The following is a 24,520-nucleotide window of genomic DNA, read 5'->3' as shown; positions in this document are numbered from 1 at the left end:
GGAGACTGTAGAAGACAGATGCTCCTGAAATAAGCCCAATGGTTCACACATTCCACATGTTTGTCTTGATATCTGATCGGTGATGATGTTTCTACAAACTTCTTGTCGGACTCCTGAGGAGAAGTTTTGCATTGCATCTTTGAAACCAAATGCTGATCTCAACTGTTCTCAAGCATTTTTATTTATTTATTTATTCGTAGTAAAGTTGACTGGTTGGTCAGCCGGGGATAGAAAAGGTCAAGCTGACAGAATTTAAAGATGCCCTCTGCTGGAGCACAAGACAAACTACTTCTGAACATAATTTGCACGTTTTCCAGGGAGTGGTGGGAGAGAGTCTGCTTTAATTCCATCCATCCATTATCTTACACATCGCTTAACCCTCACTAGGGTCTTGGGGGGCTGGAGTCTATCCCAGCTGACTCAGGGTGAAGGCAGGTTCACCTGGACAGGTCACCAGTCTATCACACTTAGAGACAGACAACCAAGCACACTCACATTCACACCTACGGACAATTTAGAGTCACCAATTAACCTCAACATGTTTCTGGACTGTGTGGGAGGAAGCCGGAGAACCCGGAGAGAACGGGGAGAACATGCAAACTCCACACAGAAAGATCCCGCTCACTGGGACGCAAACCGGCAACCTTCTTGCTGCGAGGCAACAGTGCTAACCACCGTGCCACCGTGCAGCCCTCTACTTTAATTCAATTAATTAAAAGACTGCCTCGATTCAGGTATTTATATTTATATACACATGTGTATTTGTATACCTTGCATTTATGAAGTCATGCTGGTTCAGCTAGGATTGTTTTTAACAACTATTTCAGCTAGATAGTGTTCAGAATAACTAAAGTCCTGCTCAGGGTAACTATGCAGATCTTGCTCGCAGCGCTCTCATTTTTTGACTCAAGTGAATTTCTTGTCGGTTAATTTTCAGTTAAAATCCTAAACTTCCATCGATTAAACTGTAAATTAATGTGTTGTAATGATTTTAGGGTAAATATGAATCATGCTGAGACAGACTGAAACACAGAAGCACTTACTTCCTGTAAGATGTGAACCATCTACACATTTTTTTTTACAATATAAATATGTACATAATATATAGATGTATGCACAGACACGACTGCAGCTCTCGCACACGTACACTGAACTGTTTCTGTTTGTCAGGAATGGTTTTTGTTATGTCTTGTTTTATTACACAGCTTTGTGCAACAGTCACTTTGCATTTCCTGTTCATACTTTATGTGCAAATAAAAAAAAAGTTATTTTTCTTGAACAGTTTGCTGTTAGTTGCTGCAGATTATTATCAAAGGCAGGATGCTTTTCTTTTCTTTTTTTTCTTTTCTTTTTTTTAAATTTGAGGTATTTTGAGGTAAAAATAAAAATAAACAAAACACAAAACAACAACGGAGAACAGCAAACTGGACAAACCGTTGTTTGTCTTCTGTTAGTGCAGCTAAGTGGAGTGTTTATGAATGAAAAATTCATTACTTGAATTACTTTGTCGTTATACTTTATTCCTTTTTTGGAATTGGCTGTGAAGATTAGACCGTTATTTTTGGAAGATTGCTCTCATGCTTGCTCTAATAAATTTTACAGGACCCTGGCTCTTGCTCACACATTGTAGTCTTAATATTTTATTAAAATTTAAGTTGTTAAATTTTAAGTTGTTCCCTTGTTTTTTTTTTGTATTTTATATTTATTTTTTTTAGATAGTAATTTCACACGTTGTTATCTTACTGTGTGTGGGTTTTTTTTTGGACAATTTTGTATTTATATATTTTATTTTAGAATTTTAAATCACAAGTGATTATTTTATTGTGTCCTTTTAAAATTTTGTAATTATTTTAATTTTGAAATTGATCTCACAAATTGTTCTTTTTTTTATCCTTTAATAAGTTTTTTTTTTAAAATTTTATTTTAGAAACTGATCATAGGAGTTGTTTTCTTATTTTTTTTTAGTTTTGTCTAATTACTTAGTTTTAGAAAGTGAGCTCACAAGTTATGTTGTGCCTTTTTTTGTAATGTTTTATAATTTACTTTTATTTTAGAAATTGACCTTACAGGTTACAAATATGTTTATCTAGTTAGCAAATGAATTAGTTTGGTTTTGTTTTGCTTCTTGAACATATTTCTGCTGCTGGCTGTCTTGTGGTTTGGTTCACTCTTTTAAAATGTGAACTTGATCTGATTTGACTGGACTCAGACTCGTCTCAGAACCGGATCGGCCTGCTCTCCGGCCGTCAGCGTGACGATACCTCGGTCTGTTTGGACATGGTCCCCGGCAGCAGCGGTCGGCTGAACTTCTTCTGGGATCCGATGGCTGCCGGGAAGGGAGGAGCTGAGAACATGGCCGCCACCGTGTTGATGCGAGTGATCCACGACTGCATCTGCTCCGCGTTCCTGCACACGCAAACAAACAAACAAACAAACACGCAAGATGAACTACAAACAAATCCTGAACTTCAAAACACACACGGTAGGTAGAAACCCGCTCATCCTCGCACGCGGCCGGATTACAACATCAAAGGGATAATTATCAGAGAGTGCAGAGCTGCTGTTGACAAAGAAATTATTTTGGAGCCAATTAAGGCATGAGAGAAAAGGGCCTGTTTTACACTAACAGACCCATTAGGGGCCCATGAGAAATATCATATCGAATCAGACAGCCTCGCTTAAATCCCCGAGGAGGGACGGTGAGAGAGAGGAGGCGAGATGGAGACAAAGAGCAGAGAGAAAGAAAGAGGCGAGAGGCTCAGGGAGGGGTTCAGTATCTGGGACAAATGCAAGCTGCAACTGGAGCACAGAGCCGGTCCTCCTGGGGGCTCGAACATGTGGCCACTCATGTGCCACTTCCTGGATCCCGTTAGTGCACATTTACACACCTTCGCCTGGGCTACACGCGCCGCCCGACATGTGAAAAGTGAACCGTGTGCACCGGAGCACAGCTGGATCCACATGTTGTTAGCTGGGCCGCTAAACGAGCTGCTGCTGCTGTATGTGGAGCAGGAGGGAGTCGTCTGCAAACTGTTGCCTCAAAGCCGGAGAAGGAAAAAAAAAGAAGCTAAAAGTGTGTTTAGAGGCACTCGTGTAACCGGGTTGCAGACTGGATGTAGGTGATTAGAGAATCCTGGAGTCCCCGGTGAGGGAACGTAGAACTTCTGGCTTGTGCAAAAGTTTTAGATTCTTCACAACGAGTGCATTTAAAATCACATTTTCTTTTGCGGTGTGCGTACAACTGGGACAAACTTACTACTCTGTGATAATATTGCTCCTTAAACTTTCATATATCACATATGTGGTGCAACAATGCAGAGGATTGTGGGGCAAAAAGGGTCAAAAAGCATCCTGATGTCCATACAGCAAAAGATGTAGGAGCACATCTGGATATGTTTAGCATACGGCGCTTGACATTATACTAGCATACATGGGCTCATTCCACTTTAAATCATCACACTCACAGAACAATGTGTGCGCAACCATCTTTGATTGGTCTGAAAATTTTATAGAAGATGTCTGTGAAATTTTCGCTAATACATAAAACACTTTCCGAGATAAATTCTGTTTAAAAATTGCCCGTCAGTCCACTTTCAGCACATTTTTGAGGCCCTTTTTTTCTTTTTTAAAATGACAACATCTCAGAAACTACTAAAGATAAAAGTCTGACAATGTCACTGTTGTTTCTCATCATGTCATTCATTTAAAATCTTCAATTTTAGACAAGTAGATTGAATAATCTCTGATAACAGGTGAGTTGAAATTTTAAAAGAAAGACTGGAGCTGTCATAAAAAGTCCCATCTTTGTGCACAAATTACGTGCAATGCAATCATTCTGTCAATGTCTGTAAATATCCAATATCTCGTGCAATACTTATTAAATCTTTTATTTCTTATTTTTTATGTATTTATCCTTATATATCTTTTATATTTTTACTGAGCAATTTTGCATTTTATTATTTTTACTAGTAGCCATCTTTTGATCTGTTTTGCACTGACAATAGGAGAAGCTCTCCAATCTCGTTGTACGCTGTGCAATGACAATAAAGGGCATTTGATTTGATTAAAACTATATGTAGCTGCATGTCACAATAAAAGCTATTAGCCACTGTGGCCATCTTACACTTTCTTTTTTTAAAAATTGGACAAAAAGGAAACAGAAACTCGACATGAAGCGTATTTCTGACTGCATCAGGGGCCATTGGTGAGGCTGTGGATAACTTTCTGGTGCAGGGGCTGAAACACAAAATATTCAGCACATGAACTGACATTTTTCTGGTTGCATCAGCTTCTACTGATCATATGGAGAGCCGAGTGTTCTTCCTCTTCTCTTCCAGCTGATGGCGGCGAGGCAAAACACCATCTCCAATGTTTACGAAAGCTGCAGATGTGTTGGTTGCAGTTCCACAGAGCTGGATTCTTCTCAGACAAATGGACAAACTCATCAACAGCGAGCAGCGATAAACACCAACAGTTTCCAGGACGTTCTGTTGTCGTTCTGCCTCCGTCCTCCGAACCTCATCTTCTGTTCGATTTAGCAGCTCCTTGTCTTTGGACTCCATTAATTATAAAACGACCGTCACACTAAAAATCTCCACGTGTGCTCGTAACAATCCAATGCACCACGATGAACGGACATAAATTCATTGGTTTGCAAAGTATCTGCAAAATGGCTAATTCCTGCGTTTCCTTTCAGTAAAACCGGAAACAAAAAACAAAACAAAGCTGCAGGAAACCTGCGCTTGTTGCAAAGACATTCACCGTTTTGTCTCAGTTTCATCTCTACGATGGAGGCGGCAAAGTTAGCGTCACCATGGAGACAGAATAAACACATTAGTGAGAAATACACCAATAAACTAGAATTATCCTTTAAATGCATGTAAAATAGCTTCACGGTTTTAAATCCAAATGTGGATGTAATTTTGTTTTTGCACATTCTATATGGTTTGGATGTTACTGTCGGCTGCAGATGTTGTGCAGCTGTTCATCGTGCATGTTATTCACTGTGGGTGTGTTCAATGTGTTTATTCCAGTTCAGTGAGAAGCAACGAGGCCAGCAGACGGAGACTCACGGTGCCTGGAAGAGATAAACCCTCCAGTCGGCCGTCCGCAGGTAGAACACGTTGGGTCTCTTGCTGTAGTCTGACGCCTTCATGGCCAGAGAGTGATGGATGGAGACGGCGTTCTTCAGATCCTCGTCTGACAGCTGCTTGTCGGGCCTGTACTCGCCCTACGAGAGGAAACCAGCGCTCTGATTAACACACAGGGTCGAATGACTGCGGATGTACGAGGGGAGGTCAACGAGCTTGTAGAACAGGTTATTCAGCCAACATTTCTTTACATATCTAGACAACATCTCACAAGTTTATGACCATCAAGCAATGATGGAAAACCAACATTCTGAGTTCAGGGCATGTATTGATAGCGATACTAGTCCTGCTTCCACCCTACAGTCCAGATGTGACTCCCAGTCACTGTTCAGAAATCTGAAACCAAAAGATTTCTTGATGATGATGAGCTCAAGGCTGCAACAGACGTATGGTTCAAGAACCAAACTGAAGTCTTCTATTTTAAACGTATATACAGTCTGAAGGAACAGTGGGTTTGGTGCATTGAGGTAAATGCGGACTATACTGAAAAGTGCCTCGTTGTGTGAACTTTTTGACCTCTCCTCGTATTTTTATTACAGAAGTGGGTAAAGGTTTGCACATGAACATCATCACTGAAACAGCTGATATCTTCCTCCAGTCTCGGACCTGAACTGATCGGGTTCTGGACTAAAGAGCACAAAGACTGACACCGAGTACCTGACTTCATCACCCTAAGACGTTCCCTTCAGGTTGGGAATATACATTTACCCGATGTTTTCTTGTGTTTCCACAACCGGAGAAGAAATTTAGAACGAATTCAAGCTTAGTTTAATTTATTTTTAGTTCAATTTGCTGTTAGTGCAAATACAAGACCTGAGTTTCATGAAGCAAAACCGCCTTTCTTGAAGAAAATAAATGTTTATTCTCCAAAATTCAGGAAAAGAAAGCAAAGATCTTGAAACTAAACTCAAGCAGAAGTGCAAAAGTTTTGCAGAATACAGTCTGAAATGTGCAAAATACATACATAGTGTCTCAAAGATCAACTATGGATTGGGACTTGAATCATTTAAAATTTCATCACGTTTTCAAAAATTCTGCTTTTTTTTCTTTCAACCTCATTTTTTTATATCTTTATATTACTGTGATATATTTTAATGTCTAGTAAAATCACAGAGTATGTATTAATATACATGTTCAATGTAAAAAATAAAAAATAAATAAAATAAATAAATGAAACAGGTCAACACTTTAGATCGCATTAAAAATGTCAGTTTTTATAAATGGAACTTCATTCTTTGGTTTAAAGGTAAAAGACACAATAGTTTACTGTATTTCAATCAGCTAAAACATTATTCCTATATATTCACAGTTATTCAAAAAATTGTTCTTGTTATTTTACAGCTTTTTCCTGTGTTCAGTTAGATCAGCTCTTTTAAAATCTCTGTTATTATGAATCATCATCATGTACATGTTGAAGGTATTTTAATAAAACTGTACACAACGTCCACATCAAACACTTTTACAAATACTAATTCATTATTTTAGAATTTGTGACTGTACAATTACAATATTTCACTGTATTTGAATAATCATTGTACAGATATTTGCTGTTATTTGCTTTTACATTTTTTTTTTTGTTTTTTTTTTACATTTTTGTAAATTTTACATTATTATTTTTTTTTTTATATTTATAGCTTGTGGAGCCACGTTTATTTATTTTTTTCCCCCTCAGTGTTTGTAATACCTGCGAGCATGTGGAAAAATGTTCTACATGCAGATTCAGTTATTCTAAAACAAATTCAACTTTCTTTCTCTTAGAATTTATGACACCATAATAGGCCTGGTTGTGCTGCTTCCATAGAGGTGCAGGACTTTACTCATCTTGCTTTCATCTCATGTCATCGTTCTGTATTTCATCCTTAACCAGATGATTTCAATGCAGCCCTTTGTCTTGAACATTGCTGCAGGAATAAAGTTTTTTGTGCTTATTCTCGCTACACTTTGACTACAGGCTCATCCATGAGTCGGCGTCACATTTCTTTCTCCTCAGCAGCGTTTTTTTTCCTCTGCGGTGCTGGCAGAGGTTGACCCTGACCAGAGCCAGGTCCTTTAGCTCCGTATGGTTTCTCTGCACGACGCCGGGCCGTTATGTCACAACAGCTCTCAGACATGTAAACAGGAAGACTCCCCCTGATACTGGACGCTTTGGGTTTTTTTTTTGTCCCTGATATTCAGTTTAAATAAAGCATTTTCAGAGATTCCCACATCAGGTGAAGAGCTCTTTCTGCTCGGTTTCTAGACAAACAACCACCGCGAGGATAAAGATTCTCCTTCTGCTGGCATCAAAGTGAAACAGGATGTTTACAGAGCAGCAGTCAAGCGTTATTTAAAAGGTTGAATAATGAATATCAAGCAGGAGCTGTTACAAATTGCTCAGCCGTTTTTTTTTTTTTTAAACTGCCGCAAGTAAACATGGACATAATGTGCATGATATATATTGTATGTGATGTGATGTGAGGAAAACGTACTTTTTGCAGATAGAGAATTAGCCCTTTTAGGATGGCATAGAAGGTCTTCCAGCCTCTCTTCCCTCTCGGTGCTGCAGGAGGAGAAAACACGTCAATATAATACGACACCTGCAGTTATAGATGCAAATACGATATCGAGTTTTTTTTTATTTAGAACAAACTGCATTGAAACAGAATCCAGATTATTGGTATTGTTTTTTAAAATCTGATTCTCTATTAAAACAATAAATAAAAATGCTCCAGTAGAAGCAGATGAACTGCAGAACAAATGTTCTTCTTATTGTAAAACATAAACAGAAGCACTTCAGCTTTGTGTTGGGATTTATTCCAAATTTTAACAGCAAGATGTTCTCATTTTATCTGTCTGTGTCCTCGATTACCAATAATTGGTGTTGAAAAAATCTATAATTCAGCCTCAGGTCATGACAAAAGCCTGAGCTGCTCTGGATGCTGAGATTCCAAGATATGAAAATGAATTTCTGTAGCAGACGCAAACTTTACTGCATCCAGAGTGGCTTTAGTTTAAAGCTGGGCTAAATGAATTTTATAATTATTTTAGTGCCTAATATAATCTTCTATACAGGTTTTTTTTCCTTCTTCTTGGAATAAAAGTGGCCGTACAGCGTTGTGTGCTGGTTTTAAACTGACTTATCTCAGGGCAGACGAGAGCTGCAACATGTGACATTCATGGCAAAAGAAAAAACTCCACATGAGCTTCGTACTTCTCTTCCCGTCGGAGTCGGCGTGGACCTTCCGCACCAGGAACCCGTTCTTGTAGAGCAGCGTTCCCGACGGCTCCGTCTCGTCCGACAGGGGCTTCCCGCTGCTGCCCACCCTCTTCATCGACCTGGAGGTGTTGGACTCGCACAGGCTGTCCCCGAGCTCCGAAAACGACTTCCGCAGCTCTTCCTCGTCTCTATGGAGACCGCAAAGGATGGAGAAAAAAAAAAAAAGAAGAAGAAGACTCCATGGTGATCAACACTTATGTGTCATGTCTCATTAGCATTAAACACATCATCGTTCATCCTGCCCGTTTGCCTCCTCGCGCTCCGTTACGCGAGGACAAGAGGTCCAGAGATTTCACACCGTCACACACGTACACATGAGTAATATCGGGGCGGCTTTTTTTCCTGAGACGTCGGATCACCGCGGGGGGAAACCTGAGTCGTCTTCAAAGCTTTTAATTGTGTGTTTTCCTCTCTCCCCTCTCTCTGAGCTGCCGTTCTCCGGAGAACAAAGTCCGGTCTCCTTGATCAGAACGCAGCGCAGGAACAGAGTGACACCATCTATCTTGTTCCAGCTTTGAGGTGAAAAACAGGGGCATCTTTACCCAGAGGGCCAGCTCCTCTTACGGATGCATCGCTGCTGCTCCTCACAAGAAGAAGAAGAAGAAGCAGAACTGATCCTTGAAAGACTTTTCGTGCAACAGGGAAGAAACCTGATTCTGTCCCCAAAAACAAAAACCTCTGTGGCCATTTTTAGTCGAGAAACTCTTAACTTACAGGCAAACATAGACGTAAACTCTGCAGAAAGTGGAAGTTGTTGCTGTTTTTTAATGAAGAAACAGATCTAAACTTTTAATGTTGACTTCTCTGTGTACACTGCACTTTACATGAAGATCTCTGCCTCATTATTTATGACTTTTTTCTAAAGATTTCTCCTTTTTCACTGCACAGACTGTATGAGCATGTGACGAATACAATCCATGTATCCTGCAGTTTGTATTTAATGTGGTGAAGTTTGTGAGAGAACTCAAAAACACCTTCTGTGCAGCATATCAAAGTTATAATGACATAAGGTACAAAAAAATCAAATTAAACTTAAATTCTTAGATTTTTTTCATTTGAAAAATTGGAAAAAAACTTGGAATCAACAAATGTAACACCTGTTTTAGTTCCCACAGGTGTTCATAAGTGACTCTAGATAATATACATACTTTAGTACTTGTTGTTTCCATACTTGCTCTGACTGCAGTTCAGCCGAAAATCTGAATATTAGTCATGTGACTGTTGGTCGTATCACAATAACAGCTTCACGGCTTCGAGTTTTTTATTTTTATTTTTAAAAAAATATATAATCTGGTTATTTTTGACGCATTTTTAAATCCGACATGAGGTCATTTTGATTTAAATAATCGCAATTTAAGCTCATTTTTGAGAGAATTTTGCTCAATAAATTGCGTATCACACACGATGCGTTCAAGGACTGTTAAAAATCGGACAACCTGGTCTGTTTTTACAGTTTCTGGGTCTGATGAATGTAATTCTGGTAATTTTGCTAACAGATGAGATGCCTTTTAAACTCAGGTTTTTTGGTTTAGGGCATAAATAAATTCTCTATATAAAAACTTTATTGTGTTTATATTATAATTTGGAAAAACCAGATTTTATTATGACTGTTGGATTTGGTTTTTTTTAAACGAAATGCTAATAAACTAACATCTGACTTATATTTAGACCTGCCATCGTTTTATTTATGAGGAATGTGCTCGTCTCTTGGCTTCTGTTTGTATTATTTGAACCTCTGCAGTTCCTTTTACGCGACCACAGATGAAAGAATTACCAAATCTTTTGCATAATTCCGGTCTAATCACACCATAACACTCCAATTCAAGTGCAGACATAAAGGCCCAGTTCTCTATCACAACAAAGTGTGTACAGCTTGTCTGATTATCTGATTGTTAGACTTTGTTGTGTCACCAGAGCTCTGAAGGAACTGGAGCACTGACAGCTCCTGATTTACTTCCCTCTTTATTAAGCTGAGTTTCGGGGCTGTGAGTTGTTGCTGGTGGATTTGAAGCTTCCAATCACGGTGCACTTGGCTCATTAGAAACAGGCCTCCAGGAAGCATTCCCGTAAATGAGGACCGCGATGAGGCTTCGACTGCAGCTTCATGTCTAACTAACTGCTCTCATGTGAACTGTGAGTCGGAATTTACGGGAAGTCTCATTATGACTTTATTTTCTAGCTCTCTGTCCAAAAAGCAGAATGTGCATTCATATTTTGTTTAGAAGTCTGTGTGTCTTATATAACGAGCCCCTTTTCTGTATTTAAATTCATTTTAAGCTTTTTTTTTTACTGCTTTGGCACCAATTTGAACCCATTTTCAAATGCTTCATTATTGACTTTAGCTTTTATCGTCCAGCATGTTTCCCTTTACAAGCCCTTCTTTCATTTAAAAAATATATTTTATTAATATTAACACAGTTTTATGACCATTTTTAACATTAGATTTTTGTATTTTGCTCATGTTCTTGTCTTCCAACCCGTGTTTTCTTTGTAATTAATTTTATTTAATTTTTGAAACAGTTTTTTCGTAAAACAATTTCTTAGCAAATGTATTTTTGCAAACTTTCTCTCTCTAATGTTTGTCATTTGTGTTTTTGAGATTTATTCCATTTTGGCACTTTTAACCCTATTTTAATCTTATTCAGAATTTTTTATTTCTAGTTTTGAATACTTTATTATCTGATTTTGCATTTTGCTTACAGTTTTGTCTTCCAACCGATTTTCATCCATCCATCATCTATACACCACTTAATCCTCACTAGGGTCATGGGGGGCTGGAGTCTATCCCAGCTGACTCAGGGTGAAGGCAGGGGACACCCTGGACAGGTCAGCAGTCTATCACAGGGCTACACTTAGAGACAGACAACCAAGCACACTCACATTCACACCTACGGACAATTTAGAATCACCAATTAACCTCAACATGTTTTTGGACTGTGGGAGGAAGCCGGAGAACCCGGAGAGAACCCACACTGCACGGGGAGAACATGGAGATTTCACACAGAAAGATCCCGGTGCCCCCACTGGGACGTGAACCGGCGACCTTCTTGCTGCGAGGCAACAGTGCTAACCACTGAGCCACCCTGCAGCGCCCAACTGATTTTCTATGTCTTTATATTTTTCTGTGATTTTATTTTTTTAAAACTGTTTTATTGCATTTTTACAAATATTTTATCATTTAACTTTGCATTTTGCTCACTCATTTAATTTTTTACAGTTTTAATCATTTTAACAAAATATTTTCTAATTTAATTGTGTGTTTTGCACATTTTCGTTGCTTGTATGTAAATAAAACTTTATAATTTTTTATCTTGCTCATATCACATTTTAGCATTTATATTGTTTTCCAATTAATTTTTTTTACTGTGTTGTTCCTGATTTTAAAATAATTTTGTACAGAAGCTTCTCTTGTCTTTACTTTTTTTGATGTTTTTATTTTTAAAGTTTTGTTTCTAACATTCTGTGTGCATCTTTTAACCTCTCAGTAGAAGTTCTCTGCTTGTTGAGTCCTGCTGTCCGAGTACAGAACATTATTTTATCCGTCGGTACATTACACATTTCTGAAACGTCGGAATGATGGAATATACCAACAATGTACACGGCTACAGCGGCGATAATCCCATTCTCCTCTAAATAATCCCCTACAATGCACTGTATGCATCTTTTTGCTTCTTAAAGGGATTTGTCACATTAGGAGATGATAGATGCTTTGGGCTGCAGCAGCATCTGCCCAGCGAGGTAACGTGGCAATTCCACTTGTTACCTCACCAGGCGGCACCGATGCAAAAGTTCAGCCTGAAAATAGAAAATGGCTGGATGCCGAACCCCCCCGAGACCACGCTATGAGTAACCAACAGTACATAACAGCAGTTAACCCCATGCAGGAGCCAGAGAGAGAACGAGAGGCTGAGACGGAGCCAATGAGCTCGTAGCCTGTTGCCTGGTAACTGCCTGGATCCCTCTTCACACAGAGACAAAGTGGAGCTGAGAGCGGGGGGATGGATGGATGGATGGATGGATGGATGGATGGATGGATGGATGGATGGATGGATGGATGGATGGATGGATGGAGATACAGGGGTGACAGAGATGGAAGGGGGAGAAAAAAAAAACAGCTGATCTTTCTCAGATGGCAGAACGTTATCGGCAAAAAACAAAAGAAAAAAGGAAATAAAGGTAAAACGATGACAAGAAAGAAGATAGAGAACAGAAACAAAGGAAAGATAAAAAAAAGAAAGGATAAGAGATGATGGTAGGAAAAGGAAAGGAAGAAATGAAAGAAGCAGAAAATTAAAAGATAAGAAGAAAGGAAAGGAACAGAGAACTCTAAAGAAAAATAATAGATGGGAAACTTAAGTAAGCGAAAGACAAGAAACAAGAGGAACAAAACTTAAAAATATAAGAAAAATGAGATGAGAAGAAGTGAAGTGAGGAAAACGAAAGAAAGCAAATGAAAGGAAGTAAGACAAAGAAAGAAAAAAGTTAAAGGAGAGACATGAGAGATTGAGAAGAAATGAAACACAGACAAGAAATCAAATGAAAGTCAAAGAAGAAAGTTAAAAAAGAGGAAAAGGAAACAAAGAGAAACTGAGGATGAAGGTAAAAGAAGGCAAATGAAAGAAAGAACGAAGGACAGGAAGTGAAAGAGAAATTAAGGAAGGAAGAGGCTGAAAAATATAAGAAAGAAAAGGAAAAGGAAGAAAATAAAACAGAAAAGAAATTTAAAAATGGTAAGAAAACAAAAATGAAGAAAAGAATATAATACAGTAATTTGGTTCAACAATAAATCGAAAATGTCAGAAAGAAAATGAAAAGAAGGAAAATGACAAGGAAGAATAGCACAGACGGGGTGAGGAACGGAAGAAAAGTGAATTAAAGAAAAGAAAGAAAAAGAAGGGAGGAAAATATTAAACAAAGAGGAAAAGGTAAAATGAAAGGAAGAAAAGAAAAGAAAAGAATAGAAAAGAAAAGAAAAGAAAAGAAAGGACAACAAGAATGAAGGAGAAAGACGACAACGAAAGAAAGAATGAAAGAAAGCAAATAAAGTAAAAGACAAGAAAAGGAAAAAGAAAGAAAGTGAACAGAGAAAGACAAAATATTGAAAAGAAAGTAAATGAAAGAAGGTAAGACAGAGAGAAACAACCAAAGAAAGAAAATGAGATAAGGTGGGATAAGATGAAGGAATAGAATGAAATATCAAAGAAAACAAAAAGAAAAGGAAAGAACCGTAACGTGCAGAGAAAGAAACCCTACGGATGTGACTGGACGAGATGAAGAGTTGAGAGCAGTGCATGCTGGGACGTTTTGCGATTCTTTCACCTGAGACACTGAGCAGCAGAAACTCTGGAACACAGTCGAGTGAAAGAGGACAGGAAGTCATCCATGCTGCCGTACGTGACAGCGCATCCCATAATAGTCCACACCGGCTCTGATTTACCGTCACAACATCCAGAGAACAGCTTCAACACGCCACTGCTGTCTGTGAGGCCAGAACCAGGACTTCCTTTGTCTTTGCTTCAGTTTTGACAGACATGAATGTAAAAGTCTGCCCGGACACAGACGGTTTAAAAACAAGCTGCTCATAAATGAAAGTAATGTTCTTCTTTATCAAAGTCTGCATCACACCAGTGCAGGTCTTGAAATGATGTGTGAAATTAGAAGACTATTATATCAAGCTATCTTCATTTCAGATGGTATCAGCCCAATTAAACGGCCGTTATCGGATATTATTTGACACATGTGAGCCAGCGGGGTTCTCCTCCACCTCCTAACAGACCCGGCGCTGTTATTTCTGGTGGAGTCGCAAAGTCTGCAATTAAAAAAAGGAACCAAAGTCCACATTTGGAGGCTGGTGGAGGCTTACATCAGCCACAAGACTTTTGTCAGGACTTCTGTCTGGAACAGCTTTATTTGTTGACTTCAGTCTCATTTAGTTTTACTGGTGTTTAGTCTCATTTTCAGTTGTGTTTTTGTTAAGTTTAGACACTGAAACTACTTGGATAGTTTTAGAAAAGGACCGAGGTTTGACGTTTCCAGGATGAAAACTCCACCAGATTGTACAGACACTTATTCGTATGAGGTAGCTGACGTTACCACGGCTACTTCTTTTTCCTTTCCGAACTGGTTCCAAATTTCGGAATCCAGAGGAATCGTGAAGAATATTAAATTTTTTATTCAGTTCATGGGTTTCCAAACATACTGTAATTGTGCTAGTTCATGAACACAGCACTGCCAACACCTACTGTTTATCTACTGCTATCTGCTCTAAGTATAACCACGAACAGGCACAATGGCATTAAAAGTACTCCATACAGAAAAATTACTTCTGCGATTGTTACTAAAACAGTACTAAGGATCACTAATCTTTAAATGATTAATTGTTGTAAATAATTTAACCGATACAGCAGAAACTGAAGGACGTGCATGTCAGAAAATGTATTGGTGTTCGGCTGCAGTACTGCGTTGCACCACCAGGTGGAGCCTCTTACTTTTCAATGCTGTAGCGACCAGAAGAGGTGCCAGAGAGCATTGTGGGAGTTTAGGTAGCATCATGACAAAGTCTTCTGTGATGTTTAATGGACATAGTCACGGCATGATTTTCAGGATGCAGGCTGTAGGACAGCATACCTGTAGCTCAATACGTAGCTAAACAGAGCAGCTAGCATATCTCACTGAAAGCAGCTATTTGATGTGCTGATTAAAATACGTCATCATTTATGTTGCATTTTGTGCATATTCTTGTCTTCTGGTCCATTTTATTTTACTCCTTTCCTTTTTGTTTTGTTCAATTTTACATAATATTTTCTTTGTAAAATGTATCTTCATTTATTTATTTTTAAAAATATTTTATTGCCATTTTTATTATACTTTATAGTGTAATTCTGTATTCTGCTTGTAAGATTTTATTGCTTTTCTGTTGGGTTTATTTGAATTTTTTTAATGTTAATTTGTACATAAGCTTGTCTGCTTGGCCATTTTTCCATATCTAATGGTTTTTATTTAAATTTTTTACTGATTTATCAATACTTTTCATTTTTTCTTAATTTATGTGAATCTATTAGCATCTTTTAATTTGTTATCTACTTTTACTTCACCACCAAACATCAGTTTTTTAAACTAAATATATGCCAATTATATGTTTAATTAAACAACAAAATGTTATTTTCTTGAAAAAATGTTGTATTTATTGCTCCATATTTGAATGAAAACCAATAAATCAGGTCATTTATCTTTATATATATTTAAAGGTGCAGGTCTCCTCTTCAACTAAAGCCACTGCTGTGTTTGAATTATTGCTTATTAAGCATTTAACAGCTTGTAAAAACGCAAATCAGACACGAGCAGCCGAGGTTTTAACACCCCGGCGTTACAGTCAAAGCATTGTCTAATGTCGCATGATACGAGTCGATGGCACAAATCTGCCCTCCCACTGCAGGTGAGACAATAGGAAGACGGGATGATTAGAGCCACGGAGGGAGGACGAGAAATGGGATTAAAAGGAATAACAGAGCGGAGGATGGTTCTCCAAACATCCCCCATGGCATCCTACGGTGAAGCTGATTCTGCTGCTTCTATCCCTGCATCCTCCTGCATCTCCGACTTGTTGCGTCTCCCTTTCAGAGCACAATGCCCACCACCACCACCACCACCACCACCAGCACCATCCCTCGGCTCTCCACCCCCGCCGCTCAATGAGGAAGCATGTGTGCTCTGTGTACGTCTGTGCGAGTGGAGAACATGTGGGTGCATCCAACTGCACCGCTCACAGTGGCCATGTGCGTGTCTTTTTCCCTTGCGGGGGTGTGAAACAACATCCATCGTCGTGTTTTTCTTTTTTTTTTGTTGTGATATGGGGTGCAAAAAGGAAAAAAAAAGAAAAAACCCACCAATGGACACCTGTAACGAGATTATACAGTTTGTATTCATGCGATCACAGCGAGTGGTTTTGTTTTAGCGTCTGAATATCACACCTCTATCGCAGATTGCGGAGCCTCAATCTGGGAGTAAATTAGTGAATCAAAGCTGGGCCGACCTATATATAGAAAAGAAAGGAATACATGCTTTATTGCGAGCATTTGCAGCCTCGAAATCGGGTGTCGCTGAACTCGAGTCAAGTGAAATATGATGAAATATGCATCGGGGTGTGAAAGCGGTGGCAAAAGTGACACTGCTTCCGAATAAGGTTTCTCTAAAATATTAAAAAACGAACACGTCTCCGCCAGATATACTGCTGCAATCTCTTAATCGGTAATTTATTTGGTTTGGCAGGTGAATTCTCCGGCGTTCGATGGTGTTTACGCGTCCAGAAGTGACATCTTTTCCATCCCAGCGCGGCCCCTTATGCGGCGGCGGCGGTGTTTAAATAGCTGTCTATATGTCAGAGAGAACTGGATTGCCTGCCTCTCTGTGGATCTCCTCCTCGATCTGCTCCTCTGACCACTTTTTATTCGGCTGCTTCGGGAGCGCTGCTGCTGCTATTTTTGGAAAGGTAGTGGGAGGCTGTGGTCACACCTTTGTACAGAATGCAGGTAAAGAGCCGCTTAAATGGAGTTTCTCTCTCTGCGGCTCGTTCCCTCTCCGTTTATCTTTTTATTTTCTCGAGTGCGAGAGGACATCATGTTCGCATACATACAAATCCTGCGTGTATTTTTATACGTACAGTTTATCTATCAGCGGCCGTGTGTGTGTGTGTGTGTGCGCTTGCTGAGAGAACACAGGGAGGAAAGAGCAATGCGGTAGCTATGGAGTCGTATCCATGGTGCCGTCGCTATGGCAACAAAGCTTGGAAAGCTGACTTAATTGGCATCTCTGAGGCGCTCTGGAGCTGTGATCCAGAATAGCAACCCTTGACACACTAATGTTTCCTTCACATGCCAGACAACACTCACGTCATTATTGAGGATGCAAACAAGCTAATCAATATCTCTTATTGTTTCCCGCCCTCCTCCGGTGTGTGTCGGAGTTAATCGCGGAGAGGGACAGAAGGAGGGAGACAATGAAACAGTTTAAGGTGAGTAATAGTAAAATAAAGTCGATGCAAAATGACTTACAGTGTCCACTGCAGCTTCTGATTCTTGATCGAGTTGTAGAGAGCCTGCAGGGGGAAAACAAGAAAATCACATTTTCAGACAAATACGAGCTCAAGTGGAGATTTGATCAGACGTTACAAGCAGGCAGCCTTATTGTGGCTGTTCTGTGAAGGGCTTCATTCAATAAACTGTACTCAGAGAAAAGTCATCCCTTTTCACGCCGCTCAGACCGCCCTTCTGCCTGAGCTTAACTCATTTTCTTCACCACACAATCCATCAGTCATCCAATCAGCCGGCCGCCACCGCCATGTCGCTAACAAAGCCATTACCCGGCCTGTCGATACATACAAGAGCAAATCAATCAGGCAATAAATAATTTAGACTTTGAAGCAAAAGCATCGACCTGCACGGAGCAAAATTAAGTTACAGTTCGGGAACAAAACTAAAAAACCCGGTAACTTAGCTGTAATTACTTGTTTTGCATGCGGAGCTGAGACGGTCATTCCAATTAATTTGTGCCAAACATTTGCTGGTTGCAATTATTCAACTGTAAAGATTTGCTGCTTTGGGTTTTGAACCGAGTAATGACATAATTTAAAAAATAATGAAGATATTATTCAGATTAAATATTAAAGAGTGGTGTTTTAATAAAGTAAGTACCAGTAGCAACACTGCCACTGTAAAACAACTGGTTTGTATTTAAAAAAAGTCTTTGATTTAAGTCGTCTGACTCGCTGGATGTAGACTTCAGGTATAAATCTGCACATTACACGTAGCTTTTCAACATCCACTTCTGAGCAGGGACACATTAGTCAGCGAATTAGCCATTTCAATGCCTGCGCTCGCCTTCCTGTGTGTAACTATTCCACCAAAACAATTCCCTTATTTAGCCGGGGCACCATCCCTACATCCTGGGCTTAGCTCCATCTAAGATGACAAAGAACTACAAACATGCCAGAGCAATTTTTCCCTCTACGGCACAATGATAATTAGATGCATAGCAATAAGAGACTATTACTTAATAGATTTACATTTTCTGATTCCAGTTTCTTAAGTATGTCTCAGATTCACTTATGTAGTGACTTTCCATTCCTAAAAACTCAAATAGTACACTGTTTATAGGTAAAATAATTACAGGAATCAAGAATATAATTGTAAAACTACAAATTTCATAAAGCATTCAACATGCATTACAAGTGCATGATTGGTAAAATAAAATAAACTGCAAAAATATGCCAATTTAAAATGACGATCAGGATTGCGGCTGATCAATGCAATGACCAGTGCAACCTAAACCTGATCCTTTGTTTACCGTTGCTGCCGTCACACATGTCAAAAAAAATTGGAATCATTTTCGTAACAAATGCAGCCTTATCTATCAATAACTGATTAGTTTCTACAAATTAAGAACACTGGGTATTCATCCTGTGCTGTAGTTGCTGTTTTATGCCACAGACATATGACTTGCTAATTCTGGCTTGTATTTATGTGTGTGTTGGCCAGAGGTCATTAAGTCTTGGTGCCTCTATACTTAAAAAACCCTCCTCTGGTCGCTCCCATATGAAACAGTAAAAAGCTCCAGGTACTGCAGCTCATCTACAATATTTGAAGTGTGTATTATTTAAGACAATGGCAACGGACTGAGGGGTGTTCTCTGCAGATGCTAAATATGAAATGACCCGCATCGGACTTCTTGTAAACCCACAAAATGGAACAGCCAGAGCTAAACAGAACGAGGCTCTACCTGGTGGCACCACAAGGTACTATATCTTATCTAAATTACTTAAGAGTGTGTATTTTACTTGGAAATGGTGTCTAATTAAATATTTAATGACTCAGATCGGATTGTCCTTGCTACTTCCAGCAACGTGGGCTGGCCAGACGTCATTAAGCGACCCAGAAGGCTTTGTCATGGTGCCACTTGACTAGCTAAAACCCCCACAATGCTCTCTGCTTGCCAACATGAAACTGCCCACATCAGGTTGGTACAGCATTAAACAGAGAAGCTAGAACACTTGAAGCTTGTATTTTTTGTTTATTTATCAGCAGATACTAAATTTTAATTGTGTTGGATTGGAATAGGGCACAAAAAAAAAAAAAAAGCTCAATCAGGTCATCACAAAGTGCAGTTTTAAGGTATAGGAGCCTCATTTTGGAGGATGGGGATGACTATGGAGAAAGCAGCTACTTCAAAATATCTTGTGAACATGTATGTTAGTTTTATATTAAAAACATGCAGCACAGAGTCTTGCAGCATCACCGCAAGTTCCCGCAAGAGAAGCATGGGATGCATCTGCGTGAATGCTTATTCTCATTTCTGCAAACTTTATTTGGGTTATGTTTATGTTTTCTCATCTCTGAATCCATTTCAACTCCTCCGCTCCTTTGCACACGTCGTTGCAATCTTTTTGGGTCATTGTTTCCCCTCTTTTACTTTCATTATCGTCATAATCAAGAGAAAAAAAGAAGCAGAACAACACAGCAGAGAGGCGTTTAACGAAGGAGCTCTGAAAGGCTTTCGGAGGCTCGACACATTTGGCTTTAACTCTCTCAGAATGCGTAGCCACAGTCAGGACCTTTAGACGCTTCTCATTCGGTGGCCCCCGGTGACTTCGACCGGCCGATACAGCGACTCCTTCACACAGCCGGTGTGCTGCAAGAGGAGCAGGGAAGCCTCAGACTTGAGATCGAGGCAGCTGATCGACAGCTCTGACAGCCGAGGTGATGGAGAGGACACTTGGAGGCAGTTCATCACTACCTCATTCACCTCCGAATTCCTGGTAGACCAACACCACGCCATGTCGTAATTGCCATGCGGGGGGGAAAGAAACCTCATTTTCCATTACACTTGTTTGATTAAAGAAGCGCCGCCGCTGCTCGTCGCCGGCGTTTTAGACTCTCAGCCTATTATGAATATCATTTTGTTGCTTTGTGAGTTTAAGTCAAATGAAATTGGTTTTATAATGGGCTTTGATTCAGTGTGCCTAATCAGGTTCACTTGCTGCATTTTCTTTGAAACGGGGCCTAATCACAAATACCTCATAAATATTAATGACCATCCAGCGTGGACCGTTGCAGATTTAGTTCTGTTTCACTCGCTCTACTGTAAAAAAAAAAAATCTCAGCATTCAAACTATGTTCCGATGTGCTCATGCATTTTAATAATCGCGACAGACAGAAAAACAGACGAGCCTCTTCCCGGGATGCCGGAGTCGCCAGTTTCAAAGTAGGAGACAAACTGCTTCTGTAGCACAAATCTGGTCAACATCAAATATTAACAGTGAATTTGTAAGCAGTGAAAGTGCACAGATCTGAGGCTTATTATGTACAAGTGAGGAAAACTGCTTAATTTTTAGAAGATCTGGCAGCGAGACAAAACTGAAGGATGTTATGACAGAATTAATTTCAATCTTGTGATTATATATGAACGATACAGCAGCTAAAATATACAGAGGCAGAAAAAAGTTCAAACGTGGCGAGGAGTGCCAGCGTGAGATCATTAAATCCTCACATAAGTAGGTGGAACGTGATGTTGTTTGAAAAGCCCTCAATGAATCTATTATAGAATCAATAAGTTCTCAAGTATTAAATCATTCGCCAAGTATTTTGATGATCCAATAATAGGTTTTACTGCAGAAGAAAATAGTCTAAACTCTTTGAATACGGCTTCTTAAATGTGAATATTTTGTAAGTGTTGGACAAAACAAGACTTCTTGTGCTTTGGGAAACACTGATTGACTTTTTCACACTTAACAAGTCATCAATTAATTCAGAAAATAGTCAATAGATTAATCAACAGTGAAAAAAGTAGGCTGTACTGGATATTAAAACCGTGTTTCGAAGGTTGCAGAGCGTCGTACGTATAAAAAAGGCTGCTCAGTGCTACTAAAAATGCATCAAATTTGATAGAGCTGCACGTCAGAGTTTGTAGGTTCAACAGCATCACTGTCGCCGACTCACTGTTAAAAGGCTGTTATTTGCTCTTTAATATATAGTTTTGATCGGGCAGAAATAAAAATCCAGAGGGGTTCCTCAGATCTCGCGGTAACCTGATGATGAGGACACAGATTTAATGTTTTGGTTCTCTGACAGAATCTGTGGATGTTTTTCAGGTGAAAATGTTAAGAAAAAAGAAAAAATGAATGGTGGTGCACATTAGCAGGGACATTTCTTTCAAGCTTTTCTTAAATTGGATCAAGAACGCTTCATATATTATACATGATTAATCTGTTTTTACATGATTTTGTCTTTCTGGGGGAGTTGAACGCTCAGCTTAGAGCACAGCTGCTGCTCCTATGCTGGATTTTGTTATATTCATGTTTAGCACCTTGGTTGTGCTTTACTTGTTATTCATTTACTTGTTGTTGTCATGCTTGTTTTTATTTATTTATTTGTACCTGTATAATGATATGGCTTCTGGGCCAGGTCTCCTTCACCAAAGAGGTTTTAATCTCACTGGACATCCTGGTTAAATAAAGGTTAAATACATTTAAAATATCTGTGTTTCCTCATTTCTCTGACTTGAGCGCAAAGTGATGCAACTGCAGAAACTGTGTCACCGCTGAAGAATATTCTTCACTTGTACAAATACACTTATTTGTACTGTAACTCCTGGGGGAAGGCACAGGATTCACAGCAGAGCGACTGTGTAAACGGAGGTGGAGTATAAATCAATCAGACTCATTCAGTCTGGAGGCTCAGCGAGACGAGGATGGATGTTCGTCACCTTCACCTACTTGCTTCATCAACGTCACCGAGTGCCAACAAATAAGAGCCATTAGCCTTGAGTGGTGGCTGTACATAATCTGCCGCGCCGAGCCGAGGCGACCGTCGGGCCTTTATCTCCGCTCCACATCAGAAGGTGTACAAGCTGCTAACAGTAAATACACACGATGCCGGTTCGTTGTTTCTGCGTTAACCCTGTGAACCCTGAGCAGCAGTTTCTTGCTCTTTTCTTTGCTCCTGTCACATTTTTTTTAGCGCTGTGGGCTCATTTTTCACTGTAATACAAAGTCCTGCACCTCTATGGAAACATGGCCAGAAATAGAAATAACTCAATAATGTCCTCGGTGCAGTATGACACAGTTATAGCAACAGAAATCATTAAAAAAAAGAAAGAACAAAAACTGGATTTATGTGCTCACAAGTGTTACAAATACTGGAAAAAATGGTGGTTCGCCTGTTAATATTCAAAAACTTAGATTTTTCTGCTTGTCTTCATCTGCTCTGTGCGAACACGGCCTGCAGTTCAGCCGAGAAGTCCCTACATCAGGGGTGTCCAATCCTGGTCCTGGAGGGCCACAGTCCTGCATGTTTTAGATCAGGGGTGTCCAGTCCTGGTCCTCGAGGGCCACAGTCCTGCATGTTTTAGATGTTTCCCTCTTCCAACACACCTGATTCAAATGATCAGATCATCATTAAGCTCTGCAGAAGCCTGTTAACGATCCTGATCATTTGAATCAGGTGTGTTGGAAGAGGGAAACATCTAAAACATGCAGGATTGTGGCCCTCTAGGACCAGGATTGGACACCCCTGCCCTAAATCTTTAATGTTTGGTCGCAGCTGAGTCACTAATGACTTCCTGGTTGCACCAAAATCCAGTTTTGGTTGTTTTTTTTGGGGGCAATTTTTAAAATGTAGAATAAAGTGATTCCAATGATACAATAATTCTGTTTTTTATTGCGGTGCAATCTCTTTTTGAGCATATTTTCCGTGATGCCTTCGTGTTCTTTTGTTGATGCTTAACTGCCTCCCATTGTTCTAACAACGACAATAGAATTCTATTTTATTCTATATCTGGAATTTAAGCTTAAATTTTGTCAAGCTTTTCGACAAAGTGGCACGTCACAGACGAAGTCGTTGAAGGACTGGCGGAAAGGTGGAAATCTGATGAACATTTTGGTTTAATGAATGCTGTAATTTTAGGAATTTCCTAAAAAACATGATGCCTTTCAAACCTGCTGGTGAGTTTTGGGGTTCAAAGGCTTGAATAGATAGCTCTACAAAAAGTTTTTGTTTTTTACAGAATCTTATTATTAATGTTTCATTTTTGAGGCAGCTTTTATATAAATTGATTCCGATGATGTTCATAACAGGTAGTTGTGTTCTTTAATTGAAATGCAGTTCAGCATATTGTGCCTTTGTGTTCTTTTATTGATGTTAAACGACTTTCCATTGTTCTATAACAATGACGACAGAGATCCATTCTCATCTGTTTTATTCTATATCATGATTTTAAGCTTAGATTTGGTTAAGTTTAGGTGAAAATAGCACATCACTGCTGAGTAGTTCAAGGTGGCTGGTTTTTTACAGTTTCTAGTTCTGACAGATGGTGTCGTTTTTGGTTTGTTTCAAACAACATGCTTTTCAAACCTCCTGCCGGGTTTTGAGGTTCAGAAGGTTAAGCAGAGCAACGTTGTAATGTTGGTATCTGGGTTCCTGATCAACTGAAAAGCTGCAGATTTGTTTGTAATAATTTAAAATGAGCGGGACAGTTTTCAGTACCTTCCTCCTCTTTCGGGCCTGCGGGTGGTTCTGTCCATCCTGAGCTTTGCCCAGCAGGTCTGGAAACACCAGGGGCTTGAGGGAACGCGAGCGTGGGGTTCTGGGATATCGGAACGGGTCCATCATCCGGAAGTCCCTTCCATAGCGCACAGTGCAGAGAGAGCGTGAGCGTAGGCGCCCCGCCGAGTGCAGGCTGTTAACACCGATCATGGTCAGAGAGCACAGATTACACACAAGTGTCCAAAGATCGCTCAGAGTCAGATGATTCAGTCTTTATTTTTAAGTCCTGCTGAAAACCACGCCGCTTTAAAAAAATAAATAAATAAAAAAAAGTTGATCCGAGTGTGAAATGAGGTTCTGGATGGAGTCCAGTAGACGCTGGGAGAGACTGATGTGCCAACAGACAGCTGGGGAAGAACTCAGCTATTAAAGAAAGCAGCCGGTGATCAGCGGAGGCCGCGGAGGGAGGCAACACATCATCAAGCTGCTGTCAAGCATCGGCAGACCGAGCTATCAGCAGGCATCAAAACCCAACAGTCTCATCCCCTGGATGTCTTGATCAACGCTCAGCGGGCCCACCT

General features: G+C 39.7%; 1 protein-coding gene across 1 annotated transcript in view; it reads right to left on the bottom strand.

Moving 5' to 3' along the window:
• Positions 1–24,520, bottom strand: part of LOC103366019 (PH and SEC7 domain-containing protein 1) — a 74,237-nt gene that overhangs the window by 1,781 nt on the left and 47,936 nt on the right. The window contains exons 8-12 of the mRNA XM_008293630.1: positions 17,457–17,500; positions 8,341–8,534; positions 7,619–7,689; positions 5,073–5,230; positions 2,262–2,406 (exon numbers count right to left, since the gene is read on the bottom strand). Of these exons, the coding sequence (XP_008291852.1) occupies positions 2,262–2,406; positions 5,073–5,230; positions 7,619–7,689; positions 8,341–8,534; positions 17,457–17,500 (612 nt within the window). The remainder of the gene's footprint in view (positions 1–2,261; positions 2,407–5,072; positions 5,231–7,618; positions 7,690–8,340; positions 8,535–17,456; positions 17,501–24,520) is intronic.

This window comes from Stegastes partitus, unplaced genomic scaffold (assembly GCF_000690725.1).
Source record: "Stegastes partitus isolate 25-593 unplaced genomic scaffold, Stegastes_partitus-1.0.2 Scaffold898, whole genome shotgun sequence".
Lineage (NCBI taxonomy): Eukaryota > Metazoa > Chordata > Actinopteri > Pomacentridae > Stegastes > Stegastes partitus.
This window is presented reverse-complemented; position numbering and strand designations above follow the sequence as displayed.